Source organism: Wyeomyia smithii, chromosome 3 (assembly GCF_029784165.1).
Source record: "Wyeomyia smithii strain HCP4-BCI-WySm-NY-G18 chromosome 3, ASM2978416v1, whole genome shotgun sequence".
NCBI classification, from domain to species: domain Eukaryota; kingdom Metazoa; phylum Arthropoda; class Insecta; order Diptera; family Culicidae; genus Wyeomyia; species Wyeomyia smithii.
This window is the reverse complement of record NC_073696.1, coordinates 220,180,902-220,193,435: the sequence shown is the minus strand read 5'-3', so window position 1 is coordinate 220,193,435 and position 12,534 is coordinate 220,180,902. Positions and strand designations below refer to the sequence as shown.

The following is a 12,534-nucleotide window of genomic DNA, read 5'->3' as shown; positions in this document are numbered from 1 at the left end:
GAGCAAATAGAAATAATTTTTGTACGATTGAAGTCGATGTTGCTAAATCTTTAAAAAAAAACTGCTTTTTAGTACTATATATTCAGAGTCAGAGAGTATTGATACGTGATGCATTTTTTTTTTTTTTTCAAATTTAAACTGTAATTGAAATCATTGACGTTTAGATTTTCCCAGCTTGAAGTTTTTCGCCGCAGAGAAAAGCATTTGTGTGAAGTTTTTATATATTATTATATTATGCGCAAAAAAATTCGCTGCAGCGAAAGCTTCTGCAGTTCAATCAATTGCGGTATTATGTGAGGGCGATTTGCTGTGATGGCGGAATAGATTAAATTACCGGACGGGACGGTATGCGGATGTCGCGGGAATTACCAGTTTGGCGCTTTGCCATCTTTGCAATTCGAAGCTCGTAGCAATATTGCTGTCGCTTTACTTTGTGTGAATCAACTAAATTTCATTTGACTGTGTCTATTTTCAGATGAATCGTTTGGAAAGCAGTTGATCGTCACTTTCAACAACTATATAGGATAGAAGCTGAATCTCCACCATAGAAAATCATACACTAAATAATACCACAAAATATTCGTTTTACAAGTAAAAAAGCTATCGTTAATAAACCGCTGTTCCTTAGGCAATATAGGCTGTAGTTAGTGCTTTGTTGTGCATTCTAGCCAGGCAGAAATAAATAGACAATAATCAAGATGGCTCAATTCGTGACCCACATACAACCGACGATGATGGAAGCATCGCAGGGACATTTTCCGCACCATCATGGCCACGGAATGCAGCATGCATCCCATTTGCCGCACAGTGGCCACAACATGCCCTCACCACCAACGGCCCAGCATGGCCATCCTCACGGTGGTGGTCATCATTCTGGCTCGCACTCGACCGGCCGGGAGACGACCAATGGGAAATCTTCCAAATCGCAACAACACCATACTTCCCATCAGCCACTTTCGCCGAAATCAGTAGATCAGCATCAGTACCAATATCAGCAGCACACTCATACACACCACCATCATCATCACCAGCAGCAGCCGCTGCCACTGAAGACCATACCGGCAATGGCTGGAATGCATCACGGTCACAGCCATGCCCATCATCGATCCAGTTCGGTAAGTGGATTAGTCAATCCTTTTTATAACTCTGCTCGCACGTTGATTTAGGCACTCAACATTGTTTGATTTTGTTGGCGCTGTTAAACGTTCTTTCACTTTTGGCAAAGTGATTTACTGACTTGTTTGTTAGCGATAACTTGTGCTCTTTTCTGGTCTTTTGCGATATCAATTAAGCATGCTTGAAATTCATCGACAAATCATCCTGAAGTATCATTAATCGCACTCGTACACCGATCCTATCGTACAGTGTTGGTGAAAGTGTCCTTTGCCCAAGTTGGAAAACCGATGAAGTTATGAATAAAAACCTAAATAGCGGTGAGACCCAGCCTTTCTCCTTGATTATTTCTGCTGGATTTGTTATTCATTCTAAACAACAAATTTTTGGTAGCCAACACACAACTATACCGAACATTTAAAATTTAACATATCATCGGCTTCGTGCAACACTGGCACAACTCAAAATTTTGCATTTTTGAGTTTTTGATGGCAAACGATGCCAATACTGTTAAGTTTCATCACACGAAATCCCATTTCGAAAATCACAAAAATTCCAGAGTTATGAGTAGAAGTGCCTTTGCTGCACAAATCGAAAATTCTCCATAAAGTTAGTAAAAATAAGGTTTTAACATGGACAACGTGAGCACGTAATATGTGCATCATAGACCCAAAGGTGTTAAATAAGGATTGGTAATCTTAAACTTTAAAGTTTTCTTGAAAATCGAAAAATAAATTTTCGACGCAAATTTTCAAACGCGTTTTTCTCGAAACTATGTTTTTTGAGTTGTGCCAGTGTTGCACGAAACCGACGATATGAATGTAAATTAACACATATACATGCGAATAATATTAAATTCTTTCAACTTTATGATGCGGTTTTGTTTTTGATTGTGGTATCATCGTTATGTACTCATATACTGCCTATAAATATTCAGATTCTTTAAGTCAACGTTAGTCGGTAGATTTCAAATAATGTATTATTAAACGTTGTTCCTTATACATTAATTTGAATGATCTTATCAGTGAAATTGAAATTCTTTAACGCAGTTGATATTACTGATCGTTTCTGAGAGGCATCCAATGAATGGCCAAATACCAATCAATTGGGGTTCTTGAAACTGGATTATAGCCAGTGGCCAGAAACCGGCCTAAAACCCAATTTTCAATCCATATGACCACTTCTGGTTGCCTGATAATCATAAAATCATAAAATCTATCATAAAATTGCCGAACTGCCTAATCTGGGTATTTCTATGGCGAAGATGGCGACAGTTTCCGATCAACAGCCTAAAGTGACAAATATCATCCAATACGATTTGAAGAAGCGGTATGATACCCTGAGGCCAGAAATCATCTTCAGACGCCATTTCAAATTTCTAGACAGTAGCTTCCGGTTTCTATCAGTCTAAAAGGGACAAACATTACCCAATGTGAGTTTTTCAGTACCCGGAATGATGCTCAGAGGCCAGCAATCAACTTCATACTTCATTTTGAAATCCGAATTTCGACGCCTGTTTTCTTCAAAAAAGTCGTGTAATCTTTGAAAGAAGAGATTTTCAATATTTTTACAATAAAAAATATAAAATAAAAGTCCGATTACACTGGTCAACACAAGTGTTGCCCCGAAGATCAAACTTTGAAAAAATGAAAAATTATAGCTTTTGCTGTGATTTTTGTTTTCTTGCTAGGGCAATTATTATGAGCTTTAGAGCAGCATTTTTTTCGATTTTGTCAACCAGTGTTATAATCAAATTAAATGGGTACCAATAAAGCAACTAAACCTTCAATTTAAAACTATTGAACTATTGTTGAAATCAGTTATGCCATCTTTGGCAAAACGAGTGAATTTGATAAAGTTTTCTGAACACGATTCTTTTCATAACCTTCGAACTACATGTTCAATCATCATAAAATTCATTATTTAGGGGTTTTAAAGACAGCCCGTTCATTTGATACCTATTTTGTTCAAATCGGTTGTGTAGTTTTTGAGATAATGGAGTTTCATAACTTTTACATTTTGATACATAACAGACAAAGTTACAGTCCGATTATAATAAAATTCAATAGGGTTTTTAGCAGGCAACTTTAGCAGGCAACTTATTTTGTGAAAATCGGTCCATCCATCTCTGAGAAAAGTGGGTGAGTTCAAACAGTCTTAGAAACATGTTTCTTGTCATAGCCTGATTTCACATTATTATACATAACGGACAAAGTTAAAATCCAACAACAATAAAATTCAATAGGGTCTTATAGGGCAACACGACCTTCCATATGACACTAATTTTGTGAAAATCGGTCCAGCCATCTCTGAGAAAAGTGAGTGAGTTTAAACAGTGTTTGAAACACGTATCTTTGCATAACTTTTGAACTACATGTCCAATCATTATAAAATTATTTCACAAATGGTTCTAAAAACAAGACCGTTCTTTTGATACAAATTTTGTTCAAATCGGTTTTGTAGTTTCTGAGATAATGAAGTTTTGTGATTTTCACATTTTGATACATAACCTCGAAACTAAAAATCCGATTACAATCAAATTCAATAGGGTCTTATGGGGCAACTAGACCTCTCATTTGCAATTAATTTCATGAAAATCGGTCCAGCCATCTCTGAGAAAATCGAGTGAGATTGGGAGACCGTTACATACATACATACACACACACATACACACACACATACAGAAAATGCTCAGCTCGTCGAACTAAGTCGACTGATATACGAGATTCGACCCTTTGGAGCACTTTTATACCTTTGGTTTTTTCAGTGATTGCTATTCCTTTCTAGGAGAAAGGCAAAAAGACTTTATCTGCCTCAAAAGTCAAACAAAAAGTTTTGCTGTTGGAGCATCTGGAAAAGGTTTACTGGGAACCGCTTTGTTGAATTTGGGAACGAAATGATAACAGTTGTAACCGCAGCAACAGCAATCAGCGCCAAGGCAGAAAACTTGCGAATTGTACTGGCACTCAAAAGATATAAACTTTTACATCTATCTATCAGTATTTTTGAAGTAGAATACTTCTCTCAGGAAGTTCGGCTACATAGGGATGTGAAATGAGAATCTAAAACCGGAAAAAGTTAAAAATATGTCCAATTTCAAATGCTAATAAATCGGTTAGTATTCGATGGATTTCCTTCGTTCTTGCAGCAATAGATTGGAAAATCTTCTAAGATTCTTCTCAAAAGAAGATAATTGTAACTTTATTATTCACACTATTGTAATATTGATGATAGCCAAGCCTTGTCAAAACGAAAAATTCGACCTCTGATTGGTCGTTATATGATTGCTTCCCAAGCACGGTCGACAGAATCATATACCTTGCAATTGAAAACATGCTATTTGGCCTATATAACAGCCTGTTTCAGCCGAAGCCGCTCATAATAGTTCTAGACAGCGAAAACAGCAGTCATTCTTTCTTAGCAGCAGCACTAGCCCTGTGGTTAGTCACCACGTCTCAGGAGCAGCGCGGTTCTTCTCAGCGTGTGTCGCCAGACTGCCATTATTCCCCCCGTGTTGGGGCAGCATGAAGATTGCCATCAGGAAATCCAATTTTGAACATCAAAATGCCTTTTTTCAAGGCAAATAAACAAGTCATTGAAAGTTAATAATTTTTGTCAACGCAAGCATGCATTCTGTGTTGCATCCTAGCAATTTAAATTTGTCGCACCCGTCTAATTTACAGAATGTGAAATAGCTTCCACAGTGCATGTTGTCCGTGTATCCTAATTCCCCCAATGTTAGGGCAGCTCAAAGGTTGTAATTAGCAACCGATTTTGAACCGCAAAATGCTTTTTTCAAATTTCAAAATAATTGAAGGTTAATAATTTTCTGGCATAAACACAAGCAGACATTCTGTGCGGGATGCAATCAAATTCTGTTTTAGTTGTCTAATTTTTACTTTATTTAGTAAACCCCCACTGTAGGGGCAGCGCAAAGGCTGCGATCAGCATAACCGACATTGAATAATAAACTGCCCTGTTAGAACGCATTCACAAAAGCAGTTAGTGCAACACGCAACAGCGAGCAAACGAAATCGCTTGATGTTACAAACCGCAATAAGATACGGGTTAAAACCGTTGCGTGTGTGAGAGCACCATCGGTGTTTATTCGCTGGATACAAAAATCAAATGCGAATTGTGGAATAATTCGTCTAAAGAACATAAGGAAATGGTAAACCTGAACTGAAAGGCGTGGCCTATTACGTAGCACCCTTCGGCTATAGAAGAGTGTTTCTGGGAAAACTAGCTACATTCATTAGTCGGAAGGTGAACTGAATGGACCGTCCACAACGTTGACAGCAGATATCAGCACTCAGCAGTAACAGCAGCAACACCACGTCTCAGGCCTCTGCCAGGCTGACTTTCGTACGATAGCGGCGGTATTAGCGGTTGATGCATTTGCCAACACTTACTCCAGTAAAGCCGTGTCTAATTTTCAATGTGAAAACACCTTTCTATTGTGTTGGCCGTGCGCATTAGGCCTCTGCCAGGCTAAACGCGAAAAGCGGCGCGAACCGATTCGCCCGGCCGTAGGTTAATGTACAGTCGTAAGTAGAGCTGTGTAAAAGTATTCTACTTCAACTTTGCGGTCGTGGCTTTGCACCCAACCCTCCAGTGATTTTTTTCATTGACTCAAGCTTCCAGTACAATCATCAAATAGCTACAACATGCCTGAAAATAATGAACATTGTTCTAATCTACCGTCCGTAAAAGGAACCATTCTGTTGTTTCCCAGATGTTCTTGAAATCTTTGGAATTGCTCAGAATTATGGTTTGGTAACCATATGGTAGCCAAAACGCATTCGGGAAACATATAAATCTACTATTAATGTTACAGCTCTCCAACTTTTCATATTCAACTGACGCACAGTATAGAAAAAAAACGAAACGACGATACTCAGCGTAACTAATAAACAACTTTCGTCAGCAGCAATAATTCTCCAGACTTTTGCGTGCCCAAAAATAACACCAACTGGTTACTGGATAAACTTCTGGTTCACTGCTACAAGTTCAAGCTTTACTGTGCCGAACCAAAATGAAAGTTATTCAAATTTGCTTTTATCATCTTTCTTCCATAGAATTATGGCTGGGGTCACCTGGGATGAAAGTTTAGGAAGAGGTAGCAATCGATTCAAACCGTTACTTTTGCAATGAAATTTTTATAAACACGTTTACAAAACTTTGATCCTGAAGCAACAAACAATATTGAACAGAAAAAGTTGACAAAGAAATCATTAGAAATATTTGAAGAAACAAAAGTCAACGATCAGTTTGTATTAAAATGTGATTAAACACAATGAGCAATGAAAAATTTAACAGTAACTTTCTGTGAACTTCATTGGCGAACAGTGAACAGAAAAGCTACCGACAACTGAGCAGATTTCGATACCAAAAAAATACCATGCGTAGAGACGCCATTTCTGTTAGTTTTTAATGTCTCCGCTTGGAGAATTGTATTATTTGTGATTTCCATTTTGAAGTAGAATACTTCTCTCAGGAAGTTCGGCTACATAGGTATGTGAAATGAAAATCTAAACCCGAAATAAGTGAAAAATATGTCCAATTTCAAATGCTAATAAATCGGTTAGTATCCGATGGATTTCCTTCGTTCTTGCAGCAATAGATTGGAAAATCTTCTAAGATTCTTCCAAAAAGAAGATAATTGTAATTTTATTATTCACACTATTGTACTATTGAAAATAGTCAAGCCTTGTCAAAACGAAAAATTCGACCTCTGTTTGTTCATTATATGATTGCTTCCCAAGCACGGTCGACAGAATCATATACCTTGCAATTGAAAACATGCTATTTGGCCTATATAAGAGCCTGTTTTAGCCGAAGCCGCTCATAATAGTTCTAGACAGCGACAACAGCAGTCGTCCTCCCTTAGCACTAGCAGTGCCGTGGATACCAGCGATGGCGGAAAGCAGCCACAGCTGTGGCGTAGCAATGGATAGCGCACTAGTTGCAGCGGATTCCTGCAACGATAGCAGCTGGGCCAGCTGATGCAGGGACAGTGGATACCAATGGCAGCGTATAGCGGCCACAACTGTGGCATGGCTATGGATAGCGAACTAGTTGCAGCGAATCTCAGCTTCGATAGCGGCTGATGCAGTGTGGCACTTTAGTGAAATGCAGTCTCTGTGCGATAGTGGGCACTAGTGAATGCATTCAATGAAATGTTGACTCATTTTGACAACACGTGAGCCGTCTAGTTTTGAGTGTTATATCAGCATATCATTGTTTTGATTATCACAAGGAATACTTTATTCGCCCTGTCAGTGATAACGCAAAGATGTGATCGGCATCTTATCCGATACTAAAATAAACAACAAATCGTTTTTTTCAGTATGAAATAAAAACTTGATTGAAGAGTTAATATTTTATAATGAGTTAATTAACATTTTTAAATTTGTGAAAGTTATAAATTTTACTTCATTTCCGTGTCTCAAAACGTACTGAATTATCTTTTCCTTCAGTCATGAGCACGACATCCGAAAAAATTTCATCTCAAAATTTAAAAATTGTCAAGCCCCAACCATGACAAGCAACTTACTATATTACTGAAAATGGTCAATCCTTGTTGAAGCGCAAAATTCGATTGATCTGATTAGTCAAGGTTTATTTACTAGAAAAAATTACTGACACGCAAGCAGCCGGGTTATCTTTCTTGTAGAAGTATTCTACTTCAACCTTGCGGTCGTGGCTTTGCACACAACCCTCCTGTTTTTTTTAACACCATAAGTCAAATATATTTAAAAAAGGCCAGTCTCTCTGGAAACGTCAATGATGTGATATGGAGAGCGCAATTTTCGCTACATGCGATTATCATTTCTCACTGCAATACAAGTTTGGCCACAGAAAATATTTATATCTGTAGCCTTGGACGGATTGTTTCATCATTTATATGAAACAAATTTTCCTTTAATATTTCCTTGCATTATTGATATTGTTATGATCATTCGGGTTGTATTTTTAGTACTACCAATTTTTATTTGACAGTTAAATGCCACATAAAAATATCAATAATAAATAAGTATAGCTTTCATTGCTGGATTTTTGCATTCAATTCGATTATAGCTAAAGTCATCTTTGTTTTTCATGTTTTACAATGAACATTGAACGTTGAGATTAGTTTCGAGGATATTTTAATAAAGAACTTGAAATGATAGCTAATAAAAAAAAGCAAAACATACATAAGGTCTCAAAGAAAGTAAAACCAGAACATCCACTTACTTATTTTACTTTCATGACGACAGGTCGTTAACGACCCACTGCCGATCCAGAATACGTCTCTACATCACTCTATCTTAGGCTAGTCTACTTTAGTCGTCCTCAACACCCGGTCAACCACAAAGTTACCAACTTATGGCTGGCTCGCTGCTCTTCACTGGTCACTCCTCCGACATTCTTGCCGTGTGGTCAGCCTTCTGTAACCTGCCATATTTTATCAGCTTGATGATATCTTGGTGCTTGGTATGCCTGAACCCCGAGGTGTACGTGGTTCAAGCGCCTGCAGCACACGCAATTCTCCAGTTTTCCACCAAATATTGAACGCAGGAAGACTCCTAGTGCTCGCCGGTCGGATTCACTCATGTCCGCAGAGTACCACCGGGAGAATCAGCGTCATGTGGGCGCAAATTACATGCGGATATGCATGCTGCTGGATCTCAGTTGGCTACGTAAGCCGTAAAAGGTCCTGTTTGCAGCTGTTATCCGTCGCTTCACTTCGCGGCTAACGTCGTTGTCACACGTTACGAGATTCTCCAGAAACATCTGCAAAGCCAAGAAGCATCCCAATCCGCACGAGAATCACAAATGAAATAAGGCTTTTGTCTCAATATTGTCCCCCCAACGTTTTAGAAAAAATGTGGAAAAAGTTTTTGTAATCCAGTAACTGTTACTTTTTATGGAAAAACTTGTGTGAATTTTCTCACAAAAGACACTAAAGCTACGATTGAAAAATAAATATTTCTTATTTTTGTCTCTGTGACAATTGAATTAAAATTTATTAGTTTTTCTCTAAAGAGTCACAAACCAAATTATTTCACTTTGGAAGCAAAAGTATTTTTTCATTAGGTAGTCACGGCGATAATTTCAAGAAAAAAAGACATTTTATCATAGAATAGTCACCAAATCGTTAAGAGATACGGTAGAATTTTTCTGATAAATTCATGGTGACATACAATATATAGAAATAGTTTTTTCCAGTTGGTCCATGTGACTTTCGTGGGAAAATATACATCAAGAGTTTTGTTTGGGAGAATATGTGACCTTTTAAAAAAATGATAAGTTTTATAGCATTATCACAGTGAAAAGTAAACATCGGGCTTTGACCGACAAATGCCACTGCTTGGCCACCGTGACTTTCGTGAAAAATGAATGTTGTCACATGAGTTTGAGTTATTATCGTTTTTCAATCAAACAACAAAGAAAACATTAGTTCAATATCACATATTCCCTCAGTCTAACGTTCGATTAGTATTGTCACAAGAGTCCCCGTATCAATTAATGACCATTTAAGGATCTAGAAATTATCTATGATCATTATCGGGAAGAATGAATCTTTTCACAGAAGTCACCGAAAATAATTGGTGACGAATACCTATAGTTTTTCGGTTCGTCAAGATGGGGGTGTTGAATAATAAAAGCGATAGATGTATATGTTACAAAATTATAACATAATATTATTTATAAATTTTCCAGGAAAATTTTCATATAGTTTGTAATAATATTAAACAGAGGTTGCATTAGAACAGACATATGTTTAAAAACAAGAAATGAATTTATTTTTTGTGTTTCAGAAATGTTCAAAGATTTCCAAATATTATTTAAATCCTAATTTTTCTGAAGGCGCGTGAAAATTTTAAGGGGTAGACGATATACTTTCACCATGAAAATGGGATTGTATTTGAAAAACCTTTGGTTTTTATCGCAATTTCAACTTTAAGGCTATTACTTTATAGATACACATTCAGTCATTTCTAATTTCCATCGGCGAAATAAAATAAAAAGTTAAAAGTAATGTCCAGGAGTTGGTCACGAATGAAATATTTTAATCTAGAACTTTATCACGAAAGACATTTATGAATGTATTGATAATAATACGACTCGCGGTGACAATTTGAAAAATAAGAAACGTTTCTGGTTTCTCCTATAAATATCACCAAGTTGTTAATACGAAAAAGCAGAATATTTCTAACAAACCACTTTGTGACGATTACCAAAAGTTTGTATAAGGCCCTAAGCCCCGCCTTTTTGACGCTTTTTCAGCATTCCTGACCATTTACAGAAAATATTCTTCGTACGAATATGAATTTTCTCTTAAGGGTCACCAACATGTCATTTGTGCGGACTGGGATATGATATGTTGAGGTAATAGTACCGCTTCTTAGCACGCCAGCTCTCGGTACTGCACCCTCCAAGGCTATTTTGAACAACAGGCTCGAGTCACGAACGGATCCGAAATTATACCTGCTATCCTGACGCATGATTAAAAACCGTCAAGGGTGGCATGAATCAGTTCAATCAGTTTCGTTGGGAAACCATGACCTAGCTTAGTTTGCCACCTTGAAGTCTATGAACAGATGATAAGTCTGCAAGTTCACTTCTCTGAATTTGTCAAGGATTTAATGCAAGGTGAACATTTGGCCTGTTGTAGATCGCCCTTCCCGGAAACCACACTGGTATTCTCCGACAAAGGCTTCTTGCAATGGTCTGTTAAACAGGATGCGGTAGAGGACTTGTAAGCGGTTGTTAAGGTGGCGGGGAAATCTGGGAGCAGACACCTGAGAACTCAGGATGTGGGGATGAGACTAGGGGAGAGATGCTGGGATAGTTTCACTCCCCCAAACACCTACTGATCCCTGTCCCGACCCACTAAAACCCCTCCAGTCTCCAGCCCTGGTCTTCCCGGAACAACGGTTAAGTATTACGTCGGGGAGTGGCTTTTGTGCGTGATGTACCCTCTTATAACCTCCTAGCAACTACCTTAGTTAGCTACCACTGGCGTGTTGGTGGTTGACCCACCACACACGTTGCAGCTCCTAGACAATCTGGGAGGCGGCCGCACAGGCACAGTTAACCGCGGTGACTGTCAGTACCTAGCGCTCTGGACCACACTGGCCCACCATACCTAAGTATGGACGAAACCATGCTGGCAAGAAGTCTTCGCTTGCTGCCATAAACCGCTGAGCTATTGAATATCATACGAGATAGTGCTGCAATAGCCGATGAGGTAAGAGGGCCTTGGCATAGCCGATGTGACTCCCGAACGTAATCTTATCGTCCACCATAACCCCCAAGAGTTTCAAAGATCACTTTGAGGTGATGGTGCAGTCTTCGACTCTGGCCACCGCTCCGATTTACGTTTGTTCACAACCGTGACCTCCGTCTTATGATGCGCGAGCTCCAGTTTCCTGGAACGCATCCAGTCTACGACATTGCGTATACAGTGCGCGGCTGTTAACTCGACCCCCTCGATAAACTCGCCGTAAACCTCCAGCGTTATGTCGTCTGCAAAGCCGACCATCACAACCCCTACAGGGAACTTGAGTTTCAACACTCCGTCGTACATGACATTCCACAGCACCGGACCCAGGATAGAACCTTGCGGAACTCCTGCAGTGATTGGGACGCACTTCTGGCCCTCCTCTGTGTTGTAACCAAGTACTCGATTCTGGAAGTGGTTTTCCAGAATCTTGTACAGCGACACCGGTACATGGATGCTCCTGAGCGCGAGCGCAATGGAGTCCCAACTGGCGCTACTGAACGCATTCTTCACGTCGAGCGTGACGATTGCGCAATAGCGTATTCCCCTTCTTTTGCGCTGGAGTGCTACCTCCACCATCTTGGTGACGGAAAAGATGGCATCCAGCGTGGACCAGCCCTTCTGGAAGCCGAGCTGGTTACTTGCCAGACTGCGTACACCCTCCGTGTACCTTACCAGTCTGTTGAGGATGATCCTCTCAAGCACCTTGCCCGTGGTGTCCAGCAGGCAGATATGCCTATATGCCGATGGGTCCTCTGGCGGTTTCCCAGCCTTCTGCGATAAGACTAGTTTCTGCTGCTTCCACCTGTCCGGAAAGAGACAGTCATCCAAGCACCTCTGCATGACTGCCCTAAACAGCCCGGGGACCGTTTCAATCGCCTGTCTGATTACCAGGTTAGGGATACCATCCTGTCCAGGTGCCTTGCTCACCTTTAGGGATTTGGCGATCACGATTAGTTTCTCAATCGTAACCCTTGCCTCCCCCTCAACCTCGACACGGCTGTCGTCGCTCACGGATTGGATGTTCGGCAGGTTGGCCAACCATCCCTGGTCTATGTATGAGATGCTGGAACGTCGGACGTGTGACTCGACCGCCGAAGGTCAAGGGCTTGGCTCGTGGCGCGGAAAGAGTCCCTCGATGATACGCTCCA

General features: G+C 39.7%; 1 protein-coding gene across 1 annotated transcript in view; it reads left to right on the top strand.

The window, feature by feature from the left end:
* LOC129730485 (ankyrin-3-like) overlaps window positions 1–12,534 on the top strand; it is a 119,445-nt gene that overhangs the window by 27,798 nt on the left and 79,113 nt on the right. The window contains exon 3 of the mRNA XM_055689832.1: window positions 476–1,115. Within this exon, the coding sequence (XP_055545807.1) occupies window positions 699–1,115 (417 nt within the window). The 5' untranslated portion in view covers window positions 476–698. The remainder of the gene's footprint in view (window positions 1–475; window positions 1,116–12,534) is intronic.